The following is a 26,158-nucleotide window of genomic DNA, read 5'->3' as shown; positions in this document are numbered from 1 at the left end:
TATTCTTGCCCCACTTGAACTTTTGCCACACTTTACTCTAACTATCTTATATTTGGATAGCTTAATAAGGATTTATTAAGTTTTTGTGTCTAATTTTTAAGGATTATGTTAAAAAATTATATACAGATAAATAAAACTATACAGAAAGATTTCCCGTAAAGCAGGTATTACGCGTTGCAAGAAAAATGTTGAATCCTGGAAAATCCGGAGCAATCTATCGTAAAATTCTCCACTAAATTCATCCTAGTCTCCCGTGACATCTTTGTACTTGCTGTCTGTCATTGTGCAGATTTTACCAGTTGTACCAAATGTATAGTCGTTTTTATATGAATATTTTTGAAACTTTTGAACAAACAAAAACATGCGTATGCTAATTTGCTAACTGATAGGGATTGCTATATATCCTCAAAACGAACTATGTGTTCACAAACTGATTTAATTAAATAGCTGTAAGAAGACTTCGGAGCGATTTTTTCAAAAGTGTCACATATAGACATAAAAGAGTTGGGATAAAGTAATTTGTCTTTCGTAGTAAAAAATAAGATTGGTATCACTCACTTACTCACTTACTCACTCACTCACTTACTAGAGAAGAACCGCAGCCGAATTATTCCTTCTCAGACTCCTCTATCATTTGAAGATTCTAGTTCAGATCGTTCATCTTTGATTCTGATGGCTTTTTGAATCCATGGACGACTTATTTGGCTCATCTGCTAATCATCAAAGTTAATCCCAAAATGAAAATGATAGCATAAATAAACTAAAAGAAGCAGGCAAATTATCCGCGTTGAAACCATCGTTATGCAGTTCTTGGTTACTGTCAATGAGTTGGACTTACTTTCCTCAAGACCTGCAATGCTCGCTGGGGTTCATTTCTTCTATGCAGAGATTTCTCACTGCGCGTGATTTCCGCGAAGCAATCCAAATTTTTAAATATCTCCGTAATACATGAATAATAATAATAATTTATAGGAGGCGCGCCTTTTTCGAGCTAATTCTCTGGGTCAAATAGCGGAACCTTTTTAACTTAATTTGTTCCTTCAAGTTTTTTTAGGAGACCAAACAAGAAATCGAAAATTTATAGCCCCTAAATGGCAATTGAAAAATACGACATGCACTACACTTAGGATACGGGTGATGTCACAATATATGTCGCATTGGCGGATTCGAACAGGAACAGGAAAAAAGGTATCTGATCCCACGCAAACAGCTATGTATAAGACTACTTCTAAAATCTCTTATTTGATTCAAAATGAAAAGTTTTATCTAAATTAAAAAAGTTTCACGTGATAATGTGAAGTGATTTTTAGTAAGCTTGTTTCTGAAATGTTTAAATCTTCTCTTACTACCGCAACTGCACTCAATGCCAATACCCTCATTGAGTTTCTGCATCTAAATTGCTATTTTTAAGAAGATATGAAAGACATGATCTATTGGTTGAGAAAAATATTTGAACACACAGATAACAGCAATTATATACATGAACCTCATTTTAACCTAAATCACATAAAAACTTTTCTACCTGGATTAGGGTCGGTGTTCCCTTAGTGGACAGTCCCCTATAATCGCACTAGTGGCCGTTTTGCTATAAATCTTTTCAAAACATTTTTTGACATGAAGGTCAGGAGCTATTTATCTAAGTACCATTGATACACAGCTTGATTTTGTTCAAAAAATGATCAAATTAATTAGTTTTGCTTAAAATTTGAGCTCCCTTGCGACTGTAGTAAACCTATTGTTCCTATAGTAGCACTACTGAGAGAAACTATTTTTTATTATAAGGGTTGCTGAGTCCATTGCCGTTTTCAAAAATATCATAGCACGTCTAGTTTTCGAGATATTGGCTAAAAAAAAAAGAAAAGAAGAATTTTGTATGAAGACTGCCAGCATGTTGAAAAAATCGGTTTAATTTTAATTTAATCGTGAAATTTCAACCAAATTTTATCTAAAATGAAAATTTAAGTGCAAAATAGCATTCTTGGTGGTTTAGATCACTAAAAAATTTAATAAATTATACTTTAAATTTTAAGTAAACATAAATAAAACTAGTATTTTATACAACTTTGTCGACCTGTAGCTAAAAATTGTGACGTGCTGGAACATTTCTGAAAATGGCATCAGATTTAGCAACCCCAAATCTACTCGAGACACATAATTTGATCCTTGAGACACGCAAAAATGTCTTTTTTGTTACGCTGTGTAATGACACAAATGATTATAAATACAAACATATGAGTTTTCGTAGTTTTCATATTTTTCCCACAAAACCGAGATAAAAAGCTTTCAGATGATGTAAAAATAATGACGCTAGCGTTATTTTTCGATTTTATACGAATTTTTGTTCTTAGCTATGCGACTATTGGTACATCGACCCTACATGTTTATGATGAAAAATGTTGTATAATCAGACTTAAATGGATCTTAATACACGTAGGCAACCACGAGTATGCATGTGACGCTCATTGTGCTCCAATTCTTATGCAATCCACTATTTGACAATTGAGTGTATATTTATTAATAAAAACATAGCTACAACGTAGAAGTAAGAAAAAGTAAGGCGTGATAGTTATGACACATTGACCAAAATCACTACTGTGATAATAAAGGCCACAACAAATCAAACTTCTTTTAGTTTGGTTGCTAATATGAAAGCAAGAAAAAAAACAGCATTAAATGATACACGGTGTGTTCCGTAGAGCAATTTCAAAACAAAAAATTCGGCATGTCTGAAATTTTGACACAAGAAAGCCATGATTTTCCCCTTTCATTTGCGACCAAAACGAAAATAATCGGTCGGGGGGTCTAGAACAATATTTTTTTTTCAATTTTTTTACCGAGTTCGGGATATAACTTAACCTTAGTAAGGACCTTGGGTCGTTTTCGACCCATTTGATAATTCAAATCATTGTAATTTTTAATTACCATAATCTTGCAATTTGCGTTTTCTGACAATTAGGTATTTTTTTTTGTGGGAACATTTATTTTTTTCGGAGACAAAAGTTTTGAATGGCCCCTTAAGGAGCTTCCATAAGTAAAAGTTACAAATTGTGACTTAGGGTCGTTTTCGACCCAAACATTCAAAGAGCTCGAAAAATCAGTGTGTTGATCGAATTTAGTTCTATTGGGCTGAAATGAAAGGTACACATGTCGATTTTCGGAAATCCATCCGGAGATCCGGAATTGCGTCACTGTGGCCAACGGGAACATGCCACATCTGAAAATAGTCCCTTTAGATACCCTTACTTTGACAACCTGTAGTTTCGTAACTAAACAAGTAATCTGAACCGTCCTCATATTGTTGAATAGGTATTTACGTGGACTGTAAATAGAGATTTTAAAATCATTTAGTTATTCATACCAGGTTCCGGAAACCCGGAACATCCGAAAAGTTAGTTTCCATCGGAGTTTTGTGTATGTAATTCACATCGGTACTATTCGGTTGATGGATATTTTGTCATAAAATTTCTCTGTTATTAGGAACCAATTACGGGTGCACATCCCTTGAAAAACTCGGTCCAGTATGGTCCATGCAGAACCGGTTCCTGGAGACCCGGAAGGTACCCAATCTGAACAATTCGATGAAATTACTCGGATTGATGCCAAAAAAACAAATGACTTGTGCCCAACTCATAATGATTTATTATGTTTGAATGTATTTTGCCAAAAGAATGAATTGATGGTTATTTTGGTCCTTTTGGGTACCGAAATGACCACCGGAAAACCCGTAATATGGGACCACTAAATTTTAGGACCAAAACTAGGCATGCGATGGCTCAAACTTCATGATTTTGAATCCCTGTGACTCTTCTAATTCAATTATAGCGCCAACTCGAACGTCTTTTGATGAATGATTAGCATCAAAAGCCGTTCGAGCTGGCGCTTTTAGAAGTTTTGAACACAACAAAGCTATACGAAACATAGTACTTGAGATCTGCTGGATATAAATAGCAAACAAGTCTGTATGCACTAAAGATCACCGTTTTTGGCTTTTTTTTGGTGTAATCGGAGACTCTTATAATACACCTAATATTTTTGTTAAAGCTTCGTATGATTTCGTTATTAAGCTAGAAAATCGTAAAGTTACTGAGTAACATTTTCAAAGTTGATCTTATGTATTTGTTGTATGAACTACTATAGAATTCCGTACAACTCTAATAAAACTATGCTAAAACTGATCATTACAGCACTTATTGAGATCTCTAAGCAAAATATTACGATCACACGATCAATCTTTCACAGGTAGATATGTTATGAATGAAACCTTTCGATGTTTGTATAAATTCATTTGCACTTTTCCTACCATCAATTTAAAAAAAAGTTTATATTCGTCAGCATTATTATTAATATTCTTATCTTTATTTAATAGATTTTCAGCCCTAGACTGGCTGCTAATCTGAGAATATTTGTCAGCAATTCTGTTTGTTTTACCATTGCAAATAAAAGCAATGTTCTGTCAATTCTCACAACAAACACATGGACAATAGTGTCAACATTGCATTGCTATTGCAATTGGTTTAGAATATTGGACTTATGAAATATTATATTGCGTCTGTCATTGGCACAAATGTGAACTTGTCAATTTTCTAGAATCTATGACATAAGGTCGAAAGGGCAAAAGTTCGAGGAGAAATAAAAAGGGGATAAAAGGTCAAAAATCTTCTTTCAAAAACTATTTAATTTCCCATAATGTAAATCACTTTCAACTTTTAGTCGTTTTGACCTTTTGCATTTTCGACCATTTGTCTTGTCTTCCTTTTGGCTTTCGATTTATTGTCCTTTCGACCTTTTGTCTTCCGATCGCTTGTTCCTATACCAAGTCAGAAAGATGAATATTGCTCTTGAGTTACAAATAAAAATTGAAAACAGGTTGTTTGACATACTTAGTTTTAAAAGCAATGCAAATTTCAACAATGGATGAAAGCAAAAGAGAGGCAAATCGAAAATTTAAATTTCGGCCTCGGCCTGTAAATTTTTAGGTCTAGAGCTGTCTAGAATAAAATCTACAAGATATTGACACTAGATTTTTGCAACATTTTCATCGAAATCCATTTCAACAGTTCACCTCACCAAAATTTATTAATTTACGGTGCATTTAAAATAATATTACAAATAACAAAATTAAAAAAAAAAAATTGCACTAGACCCCCCGATGGATTATTTTCATTTTAGCAGCAAATGAAAGAGGAAGGTCTTGTCTTTTATTGGTCCAAATCTGAGACATGCCGATTTTTTTGTTATAAAGTTACATGAAAAAGACACCGTGGATACCCTGATAGCCCTGCTTGTTTTTCCTCTTCTAGAAAACCTGATACATTTCAAATATACTATGGAGCGTAATCCAATCAGCTCCACTTTCAAATATTTTCATGCCGACTGGAATACATATGAAACATACATCGATAGAAATTTTGGTGTTAGAATTTCTCTACAAACAAAACTTGATATTGACAATGTTCTCGAAATTTTTACTAATTACATTGTTGGAGCAAGGGACATTGCAATTCCAAATGTGAAATAAAATTCGAATCCGTGATTATAGACGATGATCTTACTCGTCTTAAAAACGTGAGGAGAAGGCAATTTCAACGCACTCGCGATCCTGTTATATAGCAGGATCTGCAAAAAGAAATTATAAAACGGTTTTGTCAATTAAGAAACAAACATTTCGAAAATAAAATTTCTCAATTGAATCCTGGCTCTAAGCCCTTGTGGAAATTATTAAAAAAGTTGAAAAAAAAACCTCAGAAGCCAATATCGGCCTTTAAACTCACTAATCCAATTGAAAATCATGTTACTCAATACTTCTCAATCAAGAGAACGTTTTCTAAAATTCCTGGGAGACTGATTTGGAAGAAGAGAGAGCTAATATCAAATAATTCGAAAATATGAAAGCCCCTGGCGATGATGGAATTTTCTACATCCTCATCAAGAGTAGCTATCCCGGAGAGTAGCTGATCAATTTTGGTTTATATATTTAATAAATGTTTTCAGTTGGCATATTCTCCTGACAAATGGAAAAATGCCAAGGTAGTACCAACCAGACAAAAATCCTGTAGAAGCTTCCAACTATCGTCCAATCAGCATGCTTTCCTCCATCAGTAAACATTTTGAAAAGGTCATTTTGAACAGAATTATGCAAATTCAATTTTTGTCAATGAACAGTTCGGATTCCGTCATGGACGTTCGACCACTCATCCACTTTTACGTGTAACAAATTTGATTCGTTCCAACAAATCTGAAGGCTATTCTACTAGTATTGCTCTTCTAGACATAGAAAAAGCATTCGTCAGTGTTTGGAATAAAGACTTGATTTAAAATTAAAAAACGTTAATTTTCCGACATACATTGTTAGAATAATAAAAAGTTTTCTGTCAAATCCTACACTTCAGGTTAATTATCAGAAATCCAAGTCTGAAAGACTTCCTGTAAGAGCTGGCGTTCCTCAATGCAGCATTTTGGGACCAATATTATACAATATTTTTACATGAAACTTACCTGAGTTACCTCAGGGATGTCAAAAATCTTTGTTTGCTGAAAATTTTAACTTACAAAAATCACATTGAGGGCATTCAAGCGAATGGAACTGATATATAAAATGTATTTGTACACTTATTAACAGAAAATCGAAACTTTGCCTTAAAACAAGCTTTTTCAGGCCATGTTATTAAGGCTAAGTAGCCCGTCATACGTGTTGGCAACAATGATGACTTTTCAGCTTGCATTTCAAAGTTATAAAACTCAGTATTGATAGTTTATATTGACTTGAAAATGTATCACTGTACGCGCTTACATGCATAAAGTATGTTGATACTTTTTCAGCTGTGTCAGTGCAAAACCAACTGATTTTCTTTGATTCGAAATCGTGAGATGAATTAGCAACAATCATCAACGACACGTACAAATTTAAATGACGGCCTACTTCGACTTAAAATGTCAATAAATGCCTAAGTTTGTTTAACCAGATAAGGACGATAGAGTTTTCTGACAAAGAACCCCTTGATGTAAGAAATGAATGTAATTTGGAATTATACTAATTAAGAATTAAAAAAAATTAAGCACATGCGTTGTGAAGTTCTCTGGATATTGAAAACATTAACTGTTGTTCGTTTGTTTTCAAACTCCGTTATATAGTATGAATAGTTATTGTTGTTTTTATATATTCTATTTCATTATGAATGGTAGGAAGTACTGTTTTGTTTGCAATTGGGTGAACATTGCGGGAAACCTTGTAAATCTTTGGTTTGATGGATTAGTTTGGAGTAGAGGTGAAAGAGTTTCCTCCATTCGGTTCAGGGTCAATCTATCCTGCTATACGGGTACAATAGAAAATGAATAAAATACAAAAGGTGCGATGATGGTACAGTGTGTAGGCGTCTGGGCGTTGATACACGTGACAGTGTGAACGAGGGAACATTTCAAAACGTTTTGAGTAGATGTTGAACTTTATTTATTTATGTTTCAAATACAATCAGATGGGCAGGCGAATGAAAGACGTGGCAAAAGATGTTCGGAAGGTGGGGCTGAATCCATTCTCTCCACGCAGCTTGTGCTTTGGCAATGTTTAGCACGCCATAGTGGTTTATGCTCAGGGCTAGTAGAAGGGATCGACCAATAGTTGTGGGGAGATGAGCGAGACAGCAAGATCGTTCAATATGATCTGTGTGAGAACAGAATTGTGCATGGAACTACGTTTAGCAGAGTAACGACAAACTCATTGATACGTTATAACGTTGGGAACATCAACTATATTGTTTTAGATTTTCAATTTCCTATGTACATGATTCATGCTTGGCATACTTCTCCAACCACGGATGCTGGGAGGCATAGGTACCATAGCAATAACGTTTCATCTGTGATGAGAGAGACTATCCGTAGAACAGTACCTTGCATATCTAAATTACACATAGCAAACCCGAGCAGAATTTGATTTCGAAATTTCATCAAACTGTTTTTAAAAGTTGTTTCTTATAACTTATTGTTAACTGTTTTTGATGACCATTTTCTAGTTCTGAATCGGTATTGGTATTCCTAAATCCTAAATAAAATTTTATTTGTTCATCAAAATTCACAGTCAATACATGAAAGGCTCGACATCGACTCATGGAACCACACTGAAAATTAAATTTCTTGATTACTAATGATAGTCCCGCCAAACAGTTTTCCAAAGATAATTTGTTTCATAACACGATATTTCTATGAGTCTATGGTATTGTCAATATCGACTATAAGAGATTTGACTACACATATATGCAATCTATGGTATTTTTCTCTAAATACACGTTTTTCCGTTAGTCCAAAAGAAGTCAAATGGGCACCATTCACAAGATTAATCACGAAAAAAACTACAATAATCAATATCTAACTGAAAACTAATGTAGCTATTAATACCGCCAATTTCTAAGGTTTAATCGATTTTGGTCAATCGTTTTTTATTTGTGAACATATAAATACATCAATATGATCCTAAAGTAATGTTCCAAATTTAGTACCACAAGCTCAAGTTTGGGCCAGAAACGCATGTTTATTCAATTTTAAAATGTTTATCGAAAAAACTTCTAGTGATTCTTATACAAACTTTGAAGGGCTTGTATAGTCTGCGTTTTTATTCAAATAAGTTCAAATATTGGGAGGACACTCAGAATTTGCAAAATGCAAAATCGATTTTTGAACCACCTTACTATACACGACATGTTCGCTTAGTTCAACCTTCAACAACTAGGAAGCGCTAATGATCTACAAATATTTCAAACTCACATATATTACGATACAGATCAGTTAGAAAGTCGGGTTTTCAGCCAAGTTGTTGATTAGCTTTAGAACTTTGTGTTCAATACTTGGTTAGTTCAGTATTCTATAATTAGAATGCGATAGTGAGCATTGGCCTATGCAGTTTTGATAGATGCCTGAGTGTACCAAGTTCTAAAAAGTCGCTGTTATGTTACCTTTTTTCCACAATAACCCCTTTTCTGCGGTGAATCCCCGTTTGTTTTTTTTAATATTTTTTAGTAAAACCTCATTTAATTTGCTTGCAAAAAATGGCGGGAAATCGAAAATCCGTTTAAATTTCGCGAAGTTATCACGATCTGAATTTGGGGTCAACATGAACAAAGGGCACAGGCAACGTACAATGAATTAATTATTTAGTTATCACGATCTGAATTTGGGGTCAACATGAACCAAGGACACAGGCAACGTACAATGAATTAATTATTTAATTATTATTTAACGAACCCATTTTTACAAAATAATTGGAAAAAATCTACGCGCAAATAGAAAAAACCTGAGGAAATGCGACAACGTGTGAAAAAAATTCTCAAAACGGATGACTAGCAAAAAAAAAATACAGCCCTTCGAAGTGCTATGGGGTCGTATTGACCCCAGGGTTAGCCAAGATGAAAAACATTTCGATTTTTCAACTACGGAAAAAAAATACAAAATTCTATCGATAATCAGTCTAACGGCGGAGATCAATTTTGGAAGACTAAATATTGACATTTCCTGGAATAAAATTCAACAATAACTAATTTACTAGCTTCGTTGTTTTTAATAAAAACTTAACAAACTTTTTATTCTGTTATACATACACAATTTTGATATGATTGTTGTTAACTCGATCAGAATATTTTAATATTTTTTAATTAGTTATCATTTCCTGCTCGGGAATCCATGCTTCATCGGTATACACCTTCACTGTGGATGGAATATTGATTTGAAGTTAAAGTTTCATTATAATTTAACCTAAGACAAGACCGTTAATTGATAAGTGGTGTTGTAGAGCTCCTTCAGCGTACCGTAGTGAAGGGTATTAATTTTGCACGTTTATATTACGCTTCGCTGCACACTGTAATAGGAAAATAGAGAACCAGTTTGTCATCTGTAAATATTTAGCATTGCGAGATTGTTAGCTGGAAGGGTGTGATATCAACGTGTTGTTCAATGACCTGCTTGGACGATAGTGACCCATTTTCAGCACAGATTTGCAATGAAATTTGTTATTATATTTCAACATCTTATGCATTTGGATTGTTAGCTCCCAAGCCTCCCGTTTCATTTGATTCGGTCGATATCTAGCTTACACATTATTACGCGATCTACTGGCCAAATCTAATCAACTTAACATATTACCATACGGTAATACATGCAAGCTGATTCTGAATTTGATCGTAATTTAACTTTCATATAGTCAATTTAACACTAAATATTTTAAGTTGACATCATTTGTCTCCAATAAACAATCTAGACAGCCCTATGCTCTGTCACGTTTGTGTATGTGTGTGGCAAGGACACACTGACCATCCTCCCAGAAAATGAATACCATTTTCAGCCACGCAACAGTAGAACAGTGGCTCAGCTCGTGATTTTGCGCGTGTGACATTCCAAGCAATTCATTTTTTGTTTGTAAAACTTTGCTGTAGGTAGCCCCCATGCAATGGAACAACTGCATTGTGCTTCGCTGGGAATTCCTGGCGACATGACTTGGGGCCAAATGTAGCGACAGTAGGCAGACTCGTCTGTAGAAAACTGCTACCTACCGACGATCAGCTTTGGGGACATCAGATAACATAAAATGTTTGGTCACGACTTTCTGATCCCGAGTCGGTATAAGCATAACATGCAGAAATTAAGATTCAACTGAAATAATTAAACAATTTTATTCCAAACAAATTAGTTTTTAATTCCAGCGAGAGCAATATTTTCGTTTTATGATTGTTCACGATGTAGTTCGGGTTGAACAGTGCTCGGTTGTAATACTTCTAAGGCCGGTCTAGGGTGATAAGGGTAGGCCGTAGTATATCCCCATTCGAAGGTCAATGTTAAATGTTGTTACTGTCTGAGAACGAACTAAGCTCGTATGTTCAAGCAGAGAAGAGCTAGCAAACGATATGCATTTGAATACAAGACGCTAATGTATGGGCAATAAAAATATTAATATATGCATGCATAATTTTCGCTGCTATTCAAATTAGTCACACATAAACAATTAGAATAATGTGTGCTTGGTTATTTCCATGGAGTGCTGTTTTTCATCTCAGCTATTACCGTACATCACAGCCCAGCAAGTACGTGAAGAAAGCGGTTGTTTCTCAACAGCACCTACTGGTAATATGGATCGCAAATGGAAAAGGTTGATTGATTGTGAGAATATTCTATGACTGCAATTGTTCCAATAGACAGGGTCGAAACGCAAAGTATAAGCCCGGTTCCCTACACATGAATTTTATTTTTTATTATGTTTCTTAAAATTTGGTCAATATTTGGAAATTGAAACGTATTGGTAAAATTCTAAACAGTATGTTAAAATGAGGGACAAACTACTGCACTGCTTATTGATATTTTTCATGTAGACTAATGTCTTTTCTAGGTGTACACGTGTTCCATAATCATTTTTTTTTAATTTTACTCTATTTGCCATCTTACGTACACCAATGTACAATGTCAGCAAATAGAAGTCCGATTGTTTTCAGGGAATGTTATGCAGGGATTCGATTTATTATTTTTTGCAATTTCTAATCGTAATAGGCTGTTTTTCACCACGCCAACCCGTCATGGAATGGCCTTTTTTCCCGCATTGTCGTATGAGTCTATTACCTAACTGAAAAGCGTTTGGTAATGACTCATTACGCAACGCATTTGAGTTGCGTGATGGTTCATTACGCAACGCTTTTCTGTAACCTAATGAAGCACATGTTATTTATATAACTATCATTCTTATGTAGAAACACGGTGAGTTCTATTATTTTTGTTCAGGTTTCCTCTTCCGCTCAGGTGGAAACTCCATGACTTTTCCCGCCTTTATTTGCACTGGACGATCATGCAGCCGAGGTACTGAGCATTCTCTTTTCCTCTTCAGAATAGAAATATCTACCCCAGAACCTGGCAGTAGAGACGCAGACAATCGATGAGAGCAGTGTCCTGTATAATCTGCTGGTGACGGTAGTAGCTGCAGAAATTTTATATTAGAGTTCTCCGGTAGTAGACCATCCAGGGTCACTTGCGCTGCCGACTCAAATCCAATCGGATCATCAGAATCGGAATCGCTCATTGTTTCGAGTAATGATGCTATCCGAACAATGGTTTGAAAAATTGTGACAATTGCTCAGTACAACCTACTATGATCCGAATTTTTCAAACATGGCTACGGACGGTCATGTGCAGATTAATGAAAAATAGTTTAAAAATTATTCCTCAAGTAACCTTTCATGAAATTGCAAAAAATGTTGTACGCAATTCGGTGCAGAACTCGATTTTTACAGCACTCGTCGTTATTATCCAACTCGCCAAGCCTCGTTGGATAAACGAACGACTCGTGCTGTAAAAATCTTCATTCTGCACCTTGTTGCGTAAACTACTATTTTCAATGATCAATTGCACAATATCCACTAAGACTTTTATAAGTGTCCATTGCCCATAACCGCATATTTGTAATATACTTGTAAACTAAGATTTTTAAAAGTTTATAAAAATACGTGAGCAAAACAAACATTTTTGAAAATTTCTATTGCATTTCCGTAATTTTCTATATATGTAAATAAAAATGGAATGGTGTTTGTATATCACGAAATGGCTTGAGAACGAGTCAAAAGATATACCTGATTTTTTCACATCTTCTTCTTGCTGGCGTTACGTCCCCACTGGGACAGAGCCTGCTTCTCAGCTTAGTGTTCCTATGAGCACTTCCACAGTTATTAACTGAGAGCTTACTATGCCAATGACCATTTTTGCATGCGTATATCGTGTGGCAAGTACGAAGATACTCTATGCCCTGGGAATCGAGAAAATTTCCACCCCGAAAAGATCCTCGACCAGTGCGATTCGAACCCACGACCCTCAGCTTGGTCTTGCTGAATAGCTGCGCGTTTACCGCTACGGCTATCTGGGCCCACATGAAGGTTCTTGAAGTGTTCCGCCGGGTTTGCATGTACAAAAAGTCGAAGAATTTCATGGAAAAAGTAAAAAAAAAACAGGAGAAGAAAATTGACACTTTTTTAGTTGAATTTTGCTTCACATCAACAAACAGCCTACTGCGTGACAAAACAAGGTTTAGCGGGTGACCTAGTTTTCCATATCTATAAATGATTGTAACCCATTCAAAGAACATTTCTATGTTCTGACTTGACATCATATCATTACGATATTCACCTCACTGAAATACTTCCAGACCACCAAGCTCAAAATTACATCAGTTCTAATTATTAAAAGGTTGTTTAATAAAATCTTGGTGGTCGTTGATGTTTTCACTTCAATTGCCCTCCGTATCAACACAAATCCGCTGATTCATACACCAAATCGTCCGTGCGTTAAAAGAATTCAAGAAAGTTTAATTTTCCTTTGAAATAAGCCGGGTGTTTATTTTACCACCTCTTTCCTTATGCAGTTACAGTTAGTAATGGTAACAAAACAAGCCGATATTTTGAATTTTTAGAAAAATCTTATAATTTTTATTTTATAATTTATAATGCACATTGTCCCTTTAGTCGTTTGGCGATTACAATTGATGATTTTAATGTTCTATTTATGATTTGCTAGAGCTGTCCGGAATTTAAATCAAAGTGTCCGGAATATGAGGTAAAAGTAATAAAGCGTCCAGAATAAGAATTATGAAAAGTCCACACTTTATAATTATTTAAAATTATTCATGTTACGTAATCAAAATCTTCACTCATCATTCGAAAGATAAATGTTTTGAAGGCTTGATAACGCGGAGGAATCAAACAGAATGATTTGATTCAAGGTAAGTGATCCATTAGTTGTGGGTGCTCCTATAGTTGCGGTAGTGCCATTTATACTGATTTTATAGAATTAGCAACAGAACCGACACTGTCAATCCACGTATTGGCTTGTTGAAATACGAAATAATTGAAAACATTGTTTGAATTGATTGACGAAATACCACATAAACTGCTTAGACTTTTCTCACTTGTACCAATAGTTGCGATAAAATGTTCCAATAATAACACAAATTAAAAATATACCGCAACTAAAGGAACAGTGTACCAATAGTGGAGGTACTATCTTTCACTGACATGTTACTGGTTAATAATACGTTACTTAATAAGTAAATGTTCTTTACTTCCCGTTACAACAACAATATGCACAATCATTACGCTTTGTTAATTTTTCACGGTTAAATGAAGTTGAATCGTGCTTAGTGTCTCCACTTTCGGAACATTTACCCTATATGTTTTTTGTACTTCACTGAGGCCTTAAATGTTTCAATTAATCAAATTTCTGACTAATTCAAAATGTGTGTATGATAACTATTGTAGGGTGGAGTTATAAAAAATACAGATCTCACTATGTTTACGCGGAGATGGCTAAGAACCAATGTATATTCCCTTTATAATTTTACATGAAAAAAAACTTGAGCCTTGATTTCCTTAAAATTTCTTAAATTCCCAGGATTGAGTACTTATTTTTTAGTTTTTATCCTTATTCCTGAGATTGCATATTTGCAAATTGCATAGCATAGTCCCATTTTCAATCTGTTTTATCACCAATAAAAAAAAACAAATTTGCACCAGCATAAGTGAAAATAGCTGCGAAGAGTTCATTGCATTTTACAATATTTTTTAGACAAGCAAAGATTAAATTCAATTGGTTATAAATCAAAGACAAATATCTGATAAAATAAAGAACCACTGATTAAAACGTGCTTAGATTGATTTCGGATTGCGAAAAATGACATGTCGATCTAAAGTAAAAATTTGGGTATAAGGTACACCGGGGCAAGTGGAACATAAAAAAGCGATAGTTCAAACAGATTGTTCAATATAATTAGAAAATGTCAATATTTTGCAAATCCAACGACACGGTCAACTTCTGGCAACAAATTTGCTGGTGTGTGCATGAATTTGACCGAATAATTTCGAAATTGTGAAAACCTTAGAAGAAAGATGGACAATGAGCCATAAGGCGCAGTTACCTCGCTAAACGGGGCAAGTGGGACACATCCAGTTTCATACGTAAGTCACATCAGTAAGTCAACCATTGCAATAATAGGATTTATAAATCATAGATTTACAATTTTGAGTATATATTCGATGTACATAAAGGATCAACCATAAAATACGTAACGTTTTCTTCCTAAAACGTAAATGTACGGTTATGTCACATCGTATTTAATTTTAACTGAAAAGTCCTCATTAATAGCGTAAAGAGGTTTAAAACATGTTCAAAATATATCATTTATAAGTTATCAATCGAAATGCAGCACGTAAACTCTCAATAAATGACGAATTTTTAAATATTTTATTATTTTTTGTAATTACTGTTATGCATTGCGGAAACCCCCTTTATGGGATGAAACTGTTTTCCGCAACTACTACTACTACTGATAGAAATATCAAATAAAGTTCAATAAAAATAGTATAGTAATCGTTCTTATAAATTATAAATTTTATCTATATATTCGTTCAATTTTAAATTCATATTTCAAAAATAAAAAAAGAAAAAAAAAATATTTAGTAAAATTAGTCATTTTTTCTCCAATTTCAACCATTACGTAATGTAAGATTGATTTTTGTTTCGATCAAAATCATTCGTTTGAATGTTTTAATGCTACTTTCTTGGAAAATGTTTGAAACGTTCAGAAAAAGTTTTGACTCTGGTGCTTGTTTCGATAGGTCCCACTTACCCCGGGTATACAGATATTTTGGGGTAAGTTAGACTATAGAAATTTTCATATGAAATGAAAACAAAAAACCTGTTTTTCGTAAGCAGCTTGTAACAATACATAAAGTTGTAGTTTACCGATGGTAATTCGATTTATAGCACATTTATTTTTTGCAAACCAATGCAGAACACGAAACGTGTCACAATTTATGATGCAAATTGAGAATGGTGCTGAGCTGACAACTGTTATATGGAGCATATGGTATTAAAAATAACAATAATGTTTGTACTAAATACTTTCCTTATCATTGTATCTTCAACTTTCTAGAAGAAAGTTCTTTCCCTTGAAAAACTTTTCCTAAACGAGCTATAACGGAATGTCCCACTTACCCCGGATTCTCTCTCCCCGGGGTACCTTAAGAGGGTTGAAGATCTTGATTTTGTACCGTTTCAACATACATCTTGATTTTGTACGTTTCAGCATACGAATACGACCAGCGGAATTTATCTGAAGATGACCGAAAAACCAAAACTAGGTTGAAACGTAAACATTCTCCATCGAAAATTTTTATCCGTCGCCGAAAAGCACCATTTAATTGGAAAGAATAAAAAATTAAGGAGTACAACACATTTCAAAACTGTTGATATTGTTGGGTTTCCGATGATTATAACGAAAACTTGAAAATGTGCATTTGTAGAGTTGATCTGACAGATAGTCTGTCCATTATTTTTCAGATTTTCTGGAGTGGATCAACGTAGATTGGGGAGGGTGGCAGGTCTGCTATGCCCTTCCCTTCCATTCTCAACGCTTGTAACTCTGGGTAAAAATCGTTACAATCTTCTATTCTCACGATTGGGTTCTTTAAATTAATATTCGAGCTATCTAGTGGAATACCTTTAAAAGCAGAATTTAATACTATACCATTCAATTGTAATTGTACTGCCGTTATACGCATAATTGTCCCATGTTCCAAAATATGCAATCGAGAAAAACGCGTTTAAAGATTTTAACACATTTAGGCCTTGTATTGACCAGGTGTGTGGTAAATTAAATTAATATATTTACAATAATATAAAGAATAGTGTGTGTGTTAGAGTCAAGAGTTTGTATTATGGGAATAAAGTAAATTTAGCTACGAAATTCGAAGTGGGACTGTTATGCCTAGAAATACGGGGTTTTTGGTGAATTTCTACGCATAACAGTCCCACTGATAGTAGTGACCAATTATGTGCTAAGCATACTGCTGTAGATGACCGTTCTTACGTATAGATTGTACCGAATGTAGAGGACGTATATCCTCAAGACTATGTTAAGGCACCTAATGAAGGCTCAAGTGACATGTGCCAAACGGAGCCACGTGTGGGGAAGTGGAAAAATACGATTTTATAGTTTGGGATGGAAAGCAAAGTTTTCTGTATGTGTGATAATTTATTTGTTCCATCAATAAACAAATGAAAATATGTATGAGTAAGTGAAAGAAAGAGTGGATGAGTAAGCTACAGAGTTTATAAGATATAATAAATTTCTAAATCGACTCTTCCAACTGTAGGCTTGACAGAAACTCATCTGCGAATTCAAGGTTATTCTGCAGAGTAAATATTTAACTCCAAATTCACGACTCAAATCTTCACACGATTTGACATTTCTTTGGACTTTGTTTGTGATATCATGATATTTGAAACTTCGCAAATTAAGTTTTAAAACCACCAACATATTTGCCACTTGCACCGAAGAGCCAACTATGCGGAATAACCCAGTATGTGGCCAAGTTTGAATCAAGTTTGATATGTCGCAAGATAGGTCTTCTTTCTTTCTTTTTTTGGCGTTACGTCCCAACTGGGACAAAGCCTGCTTCTCAGATTAGTGTTCTAATGAGCACTTCCACAGTTATTAACTGAGAGCTTTCATTGCCGATTGGCCATTTTTGCATGTGTATATCGTGTGGCAGGTACGAAGATACTCTATGCCCTGGGAATCGAGAAATTTTTTTAAAGTGGTTACTGAATCTTCAAGTGGGATTTTTTCAGTACTCCTCGTGATGAATCCAAAATTACGGTGAATTTCTAATCGATGACGGCGGTTCAACAAAATTGAAAAAAAAAAATGAGATTGACCCAGAAAATTCAACTGAAATTCATTGGAAAACGGATGGGAAATTATATTTTGATATTGTAAATTTCAATCAAATTTTACGTCAGAATCGCATGAATGATGAATGCATCCCGATATTACAAACACATAAAACAGGCTGTGTTCCACATGGGATGTAAAGTCAACGTAAGAAGATGTTCAAAGCGATTTTCCCAAACACCAGCTAATTCAAAACTGACAACTGAATATTTTGTTAAAGATTAGCGCTGCGAATTGTATAGTGTGATAGTTATGCGTAGAAATACAGTAGTGGGACAGTTATGCGTGGAAATTCAACAATGGGACAAATTGACTTGGTGTGCTTTTCATTGAGTTTCCGAACAAAGTTTATTTTTAGTAAGTGTTTTCTGAAACTATACGTAAAAATAAACTGTTTGATGACAAAAAGTCAAAATGGACAAAAAGTAACATGGGACAATTATGCGTATAACGGCAGTGTAGCTGTAACTTGTAACTGTAAGGCCGTCTTCAGTGTCGTGTACTAGACTCGACACCGAAATCATGTAGTACACGACACTGAAGACGGCCTTACAGTTGAGCACGAAATACGCGTATTTTTCAAATGATACAAATGTCGATGGTATAATACTGTCCGGCCGAATGCCGTTTGGCTGAATATCGTTTGAAATGCCGTTTGGCTGAATATCGGTGAAAAAGCGCCTTCCGAAGATGTTATACATCGCGTGTAACAGTCGAGACAAAGCAATGACCGGTATGCATAAGAGCTGCCAACATAACTTAAAAAGTAGCAGAGTAGATTCGCCAAATTTGTTTTGTAAAGGCATCGCAAAGAAGCTTTCGTTCGTATAAACAGCACATTTACTCAGCATAAAGCCGTAAAAAGAAAGATTCTAATTGGGATTATTAATTTAATTTAATTGTTAATTGGGATATTAATTTGTAATAAAATCTATACACTCGCATTGCATGCTGCTTTTAATCATATAAAATATTTACGTATATCGTCTCTTCTTTTGTACGTATAAGGCCTTTTCACGATATATCATACGTGAAAGTTTGCACATATAACCTTTGTAAAACGAAAAAGGTAATTCTGATATACGCACATTCTGGTTATCTGGGGGTATTTTGAGATTTTAAAATACCACTTACAATGAAAGGGAAGTGTAACGCAACCGATTTCACTTTCAGTCAGATTAAAGGGTCGCCCACATGGCTTTTCGTTTCCAAATGAGGAAGGAATAACTTCATTTAAAAAGAATATTATTTATTATTTGAAACTTTTTAATACAACATGCACTCAGTGAGTGCATATAAAGTTCATGTTTTAAAATCCAGAACTTATATTTTTTTCTGCTTCTATCTGGCGCTACGTCCTAACTGGGGCAGAGCTTACTTCATACAAGTTTACTTGTTTTAATTATGATTCGTGGTTTACGGCTAACCAGTCGAGTAGAAGTTTAACACCTACCGAAAAACTAAATATTACATATACTTTGCAGTTGGATTAAATGGACTATCATTTTTTTTACATATTAGGAAAATCCATATTAAGAAAATCGAAAAAGGACCACGTTATTATTTAGCTGAAATCGAATTCAGGTTAAATTCTGCGTCCATGAGTCCTCTCGTGGTGTAGGGGTAACGCGCCCTATCTAGTGAATAGGGAGTCGTGTGTTTGATTCTCACCGAGAAGACGTGTAACTTTTTTTTTCGCAAATTTCACATCAATTTGGCCATTTAATCCAATTGCAAGTATATGTAATGTTTAGTTTAGTTTTTTTAGTTTACAACCGATGTACCGTAAATTCGGGTGAAATTTATCACCATAACTAATTCTAACTAATAATGCATCAGAATCAAAGCAACATATAGTAAATGAACGTTGTTTGTCTTAAATAATGTCAATTTCTGTATAGTGATTTTTTTTTGTGTCACAGAATGTTTATTTCCATGAAAGTAATGTAAAATTTCAGAATCAAGTTTGTTGTGATATCGATGAACAACTAATTTTAACTTCTTATTTTAAGCAAGGATTTGGACACGGTGTCAGCCTAAAAGTTTGTAATGATATTGAAAATATACCTCAAAAATAGATTTTACTATCAAAACTTGTAACAATTTGCTCGTTTTGTTGAAATATTTGAATTTCGTTTGTATATAAGAAAAATCCTTTGAAAATTTCCTACATTTAGGCATTTCCACGATATTCTTGACATTTATTTATTGATTATTTCCATAAATATTGTCTTGTTAAGCATATTCGGATTCAGGAGGCCCAAATTAAGTATGTAAAGTTGATTTTAAAATTATCATTAATCACGTTGACAAGTGATCAATTTCACACCGAAATATGATTCCCCGATTTTTTATTTGAGAGATGATTTTTGCATGAGCCAATGAGGTTCACAGCCCTGCATTTAGTTGTACGATATTATGAAATTTTAGAAAGCAGACCAAAAACATCGTGGCGAATAATCAATTTCACCCGAAATTACAGTACTACAGTTTGCTTGCAACCCCACACTAGAGTCGACTCTGGTCGAATGCCACACGAGCGATTGTCGTTGAATCTAATATACGAAATAAACCATGTGAGAACCCCATATGACTCTCTAGCAATCAATTGTTGGGAAAATTCAATAAATCTGCGCTCTGCTCACGTTACATGTAACATGTGAACTTTATATTTTTATATTGAAATATGTCGTTACCAACAGATTGTCAAAAGGATTGAATCCAATAACTCTACCGCTCGTCCCATATAGTAGGGATATTTCGCATTCAATTCGCTTCTTCGCGTAGTCTACAAAAACATCGACAAGAGCTGAAGTAATATGTCGGATCAATTTCGAGCGCTAAATCACCCAACTTTAAAGTGAAAAACCTCTCTGGCTTGTCGATAACGAAGAGGGGAACAGGCTGGTTTAAAATCGGCTTTGAACCTTTTTTTTTCTATCGTTGACTTTTGTGCACACAATGCGCAAGCAACAGCAGCAAAAAATTAGTTCCGCTCATCAAAAGATATGTGACAACATTATAAACATTCGTTCAGGCGAGTACGATCAAACGATAACCATACGCTGCACCGGAAAACAACAGCTTGGTTGTTAATTTTTTGGAACGGAGTTTTATTTCTAATATTTTTATATGTAGTGATCTAGAAGGATTTTTAAACCATACATGTTTGATATAAATTTTCAACTCGAAAAGATGTATTCGAATCCAGCATAAATGGATGTTCTTTCTTGGGGCCTTCCTTAGCCGAGTGGTTAGAGTCCGCGGCTACAAAGCAAAGCCATGTTGAAGGTGTCTGGGTTCAATTCTCGGTCGGTTCAGGATCTTTTCGTAATGGAAATTTCCTGGGCATAGGGTATCATCGTACCTGCCACACGATATACGAATGCGAAAAAGGGAACTTTGGCAAAGAAAGCTCTCAGCTAATAACTGTAGAAGTGCTCATAAGAACACTACACTGAGTAGCCGGCTCTGTCCCAGTGGGACGAAGAAGAAGAAGGATGTTCTTTGTGGCCGCGGATGTTATCATAATGTTAAAGAAGGTCCCAAAGGCAACAAGTTTGAATCCAAATTCTAGAATTGTTTAAAGTTGCTACGCTCAATGTTACACATCTACTGAGTTTGTCAATGGAATCGATCAAATCTTTAGTTGCTTTGTCGGCAAAATAAGTGAAACCAAATTCAAAGAAAGAGATTAAAACATCCAGATACTATACATTGATGCAGGGTTGATGAATGAATTGATTAGATTCAAATTTGAAGCCTGCCGTTAATTATACGACAGCAACAGATCTCTTCAAAAGCAAGAATGAAAGTGGAATGTGTTTGAATTTTACAGATAGGACATTAACATGAGAACGCGGTGATGATTGGCTTGAAACTGGATATGAGCAACCATGATCCGTGTTCATTGTCATTATGTGTTACCACAGTAATCTCCACATACTAATTGATCCCTCATATTCAAGTTGGTTTTAGTTGTTTTCGTTCGTCAATTTCGTATTTTGAATTATCATATGCGTCTCCGCCTTGTAAAATTTTAATTCGACATCCACAGTTTTAAGTTCATCAGATGATCGAAAATATCCTATCAACAATGATTGATCCACGAGTTTCACATAAAGATATACCCAATTATAGGCGTGGGCCAAAATTTAATCTCAAACCTATGAGCAAATATTTTACTGGCCATAGATAAACAATTGAAACTGCAATGAAACACAAAATACATGTGTTCAAAAACATCAACATGATTTTTGTTCCTTTTGAACTTTTGCCATATTAGGGGAACATGGTCTAATTCGGACCTAGTAACCTAGTAACAGGGCATATTTTTATGCACGATAAACGATTGTGATGAAAGGCTTTATATTTTCAGAAAGCCTTATCTAATGCGCATCTTTTTCTCTAAGTGTCGATTTCTTCACCCTCGCTTAAATCGCAAACCACGTTTACCCATATTGTTAAACTAGGTTTAGTGCCTAAGCAGTGGTGAAGAAACTGCTTATAAGAGAGTTTTTTTATCTATCGTATAAATGCTCCACAAGGTCGGGATTGGACAAATCCTGTTTCAATTCGGACCCTTATGGTATAATTCAGACACCTCATATTATATAGTTTTTTATTGCTAGAGTGATAATAATATATAATTCCAAGTTGTTTGGTTTCAAGTTCAATGGACTTCTTTTGTAAGCGTAAACATAAAAATTAAACACAATGGTTGACAAATTGTAATTTAACTGAAGTCAGAGGTAGCTTAAGAAAAATTTGAATTTTAATAAAAGTAACTAAGTGAAATCCAAGTCTGGTTCTGGATTGAGCACTATTTGTTGCCTTCGTTTTTTTTGTTTTTTGGATCTTGTTCGCAAATTACTTGAATTATTGACTCCATTACATTCAGGTGGTATATTCTTGTGGGCTTTTTACGTGGAATATTTTTCGCACATATTTTCTAATTCTCAAACTGAGCATAAACAGCGCATATACATATCGCACCGCATAGTTAACAATAAACACAAATTGTTTGATAAATTAATGCCACCTACAGAGGATTGGAAATAGTACACGCAGGTACTATTACTAGAGCACTTCAAAACAACAAATATTTATAAAAATAAAAACGAACGCAATAACTGAAAGGCGTCAAACTTATTGTTTGAATAGTCCGAGCCAGAGCAGTTACCATAATTTTCGCAAAAATAAATGCGAATCCGACCAGAAATTCGAATTAGACCAGGTTCCCCTACTTTTTGATGATTAAATGCTGAGACAGCTTTATAAATAAATTGAATTAGCAGCCTAATTTCTGGCAAGCAGACGCTAACTCCTATCTTATAATTTATTAACCATTTCTTAATTCTAAATAGACGCGAGTCACAGTGGGATATTTACAGTTGGTTAGCTTTTCAAAGCTTATGATTATGTCATTAAGATAGAATCAATAGGCAGCCTACTCACCCCATTCTGTTGGTACAAAAATTCACACATCGATGCGCCACGGACGAATGAAATGGTAGAAGTAAAAGAGAGAAAGATATGTCATTGAAAATGATATGCTCGATGATAATTTCATAATTAGTACCGTTCTTGCGTTGACATCTGCCTTTAGAGTACCGGCGACAAGTTTGACGACGTCTTCGTTTCCATGTTTGGCGGCCCAATGCAGAGCAGTCTGAAAATAAGAAGAATGTTGTTTTCTAATTAGCAATCGTGGAACTTGGGTTACCTACTCTGCTGTGAATCGCAAGTCAGTCCAATCTGTAAAAAGTAGGCATTGAGAAAATAGTGTTGAGTTTCCAAACTCGTTTTCCATACGAATATTCAAAAAATTCCAAAAGGACTGGAACATATTCAAATATTCTCGTTTTAATCATACAGATCAATATTCCCTATTGGCACAACGGATGTAGAATCAAATGCTATGGCATGAAGAGACTGGGATATTTGTTGACGCTTCCCAAAACAGAACTGAAAAGAAGTACTTTTCAGCGCCGGAAAGAGTGCTGAAAAGTAGCACTTATCAGCATTGTCGTTTTTGTTTTGGTAAAAAAAGCAGGCCGTTATGTTGTTCATCTTATCGATGAAAAGTTGATTGATTCACAACGGAATTGCAAAAACAACTATATTATTTCTTTCTTTGAATTGAATTGTTTAGGCAGGCGGTTTTACCCCGTCCTCCCCTACAGTGTTACTAGGGTTTATTTCTCGTGTGCAGACGAACTGTGATCTTTTGTCCCGATTACTTTACTATTAACCTTCAATGGACAATTTCGACAACTTGATTCTCGATTCTACGCACTTCAACTTAAACAGTGCAAAATAATTACCAGATTCACCATTCACGTTTTGGCTTAGATTTTATTTCTTAAGTTACGTCTTGTGGAAAAAAATGACATGTTATTACCTTGAAATAACAAAAGGCAATAGTAAAGTTTCTTGGAGGTTTCAAGTTTTCTTTTAATGCTCCCATGCCCTCCCCACTCAATCCATCAACGTTTTTTTTTTAATTATATAAAAAGTTCAGGCTGCCTAGAATTACATTTTCTATTTCAAGTTCATATTAAGTACTTACACGAGAGCCACAGTAATGGTAAAGTGTCGCAAGTAAATCTGTAAAAATGGAATGGTGTTTGTATGTCACGAAATGGATTACGAACGGATCAACGGATATGAATGATTCTTTCTCCTCTTTTTCGTCAAGGGTTCCGACGTGTTTGTGTGTATAAAAATCTACGGATATTCACCGGAAATGTTGGAAAAACGAGAGTGCACGGAACTGTAATTTTGTACCGGACGATCCATAGCGTTTTTCAACAGCCTACTTGACCACTAGTAATAAATAAAAAGTTAAGGACAAATTTTGAATGCATGTAATAGTCGTAGCGGAAAACTCGCAGCTATTCGGCCAAGTCGAGGGTCGAGGATATTTTTGTAAAAAAATCTCGTCTTCCACGGCATAAAGTAATTTTGTGCTACCCACACACGGAAAAAAATCCGTTGCCGGATTCATGAACAAAAAGTCATGATTTCATAAAATTTTATGTTTCATGATATCATGACTAAAAGTCATGAAATCGTGACTATTATGCAAGAATTCGTATGCTCAGGGCGTTACACAAATCTAACTGTCACTTTCTTCACCTTAGTCAACGTGTATCATGGCGATCGGTGATCTTTTCTAGTGAAATTATAAAAAAGTTTCGAAAAAGTTTAAATTCTTCGGAACCTTGTCATCATATCGATGACATTCTTGGTGAAATTCTCGTGAGTTCCCACATTGTTTCACGACACAATCAATGTACTTACTTAATCCTGACTTTGCAGAACCGGGCAATGTTTGACTTCGAGTGAAGATTTTGCTTGACAAGCTCGTCGGCGATTTCAACTGTTCGGAAGTGATGCATACCCCACGTCCTATAACAGAGCAGGTCACCAAAGACCTTCGGCAGCCAGATTATCCAGTTAGACTTTCTACATCCGCAGAGTTGTTAAGGAGTGTTCCATGACTCATGCAATCCACCAGCCCAGGGACCATTTACCAATTCAATTGATGCTCGAAACAACATTTTGCGTACAAACCTAACCACCGAATGTTCGCGTTCCTGTTAAAGATGTCACACTCGTTAGGTTGACATTTGTGGAATGTTTTCACGGTTTATTACGAAACTATCAGCACAAAAGCAGTAACAATTTTAATCTTTATTTTTTTTGTTTACCAATGGCAAATATAAACTGGGATCTAAATTGACGTACAATGTTTCGTTTTCATGAACTGAGTTCATGATTCAGGGATCCTGCTTCATGATTTCATGACTCAACTTGTCACTTTTCAGCACCAAAATTGGAATCAAAAATGACAGGCATCTGAAAACATGAAAAGTGCATATGTTTTTATGACCTGTGTTCATGATATCAGATCTTGCTTCATGATTTCATGACCGAAATTGCCACTTTTCGTATCAAAAATAGGAATCATAAATGACAGATGACTAAATCCATGAATAGTGCTTATGTTTTCATGAATTTTATTCATGGTTCCAGCATACATGCTTCATGATTTGAGAATTTTAATTGCCATTTTTCTTCGCTAAAAATTGAAAACGTAACGTACAGCCGGCGTTACGGTAAAATGCTTCATGATTTCATGACTTTTGGTCATGGTGTATTTTCAAAACATGAAAACACACTTTCCTCCCGAAATCATGACTCTTTCTCCTGTTTTAGAGTGCCGCATTTTTACCCGTAAACGAAATACGAATGAAAAAATGGTCAATTGGCAAAAAAGCTCTCAGTTAATAACTGTGGAAGTGCTCATAAATAGCAAGCTCTGTCCCAGTTGGAAAGTAACGCCAGAAAAAAAAGAAGAAGAACAAAATATTAACCGAAATGTGAATAAAATACATTTGACTTTGTCAA

At 34.9% G+C, this 26,158-nt stretch overlaps 1 protein-coding gene across 3 annotated transcripts in view; it reads right to left on the bottom strand.

The window, feature by feature from the left end:
* LOC5572905 (ankyrin repeat domain-containing protein SOWAHA) overlaps positions 1–26,158 on the bottom strand; it is a 408,139-nt gene that overhangs the window by 38,569 nt on the left and 343,412 nt on the right. For all 3 annotated transcript variants that reach the window (XR_002500339.1, XM_021844137.1, XM_021844138.1), the window contains exons 7-8: positions 23,325–23,414; positions 23,201–23,206 (exon numbers count right to left, since the gene is read on the bottom strand). Coding sequence is in view for 2 of the 3 variants with exons in the window: in XM_021844137.1 (XP_021699829.1) it covers positions 23,201–23,206; positions 23,325–23,414 (96 nt within the window). In the remaining variant the exon portion in view is untranslated. The remainder of the gene's footprint in view (positions 1–23,200; positions 23,207–23,324; positions 23,415–26,158) is intronic.

This window comes from Aedes aegypti, chromosome 2 (genome assembly GCF_002204515.2).
Source record: "Aedes aegypti strain LVP_AGWG chromosome 2, AaegL5.0 Primary Assembly, whole genome shotgun sequence".
Classification (NCBI taxonomy): Eukaryota; Metazoa; Arthropoda; class Insecta; order Diptera; family Culicidae; genus Aedes; species Aedes aegypti.
This window is presented reverse-complemented; position numbering and strand designations above follow the sequence as displayed.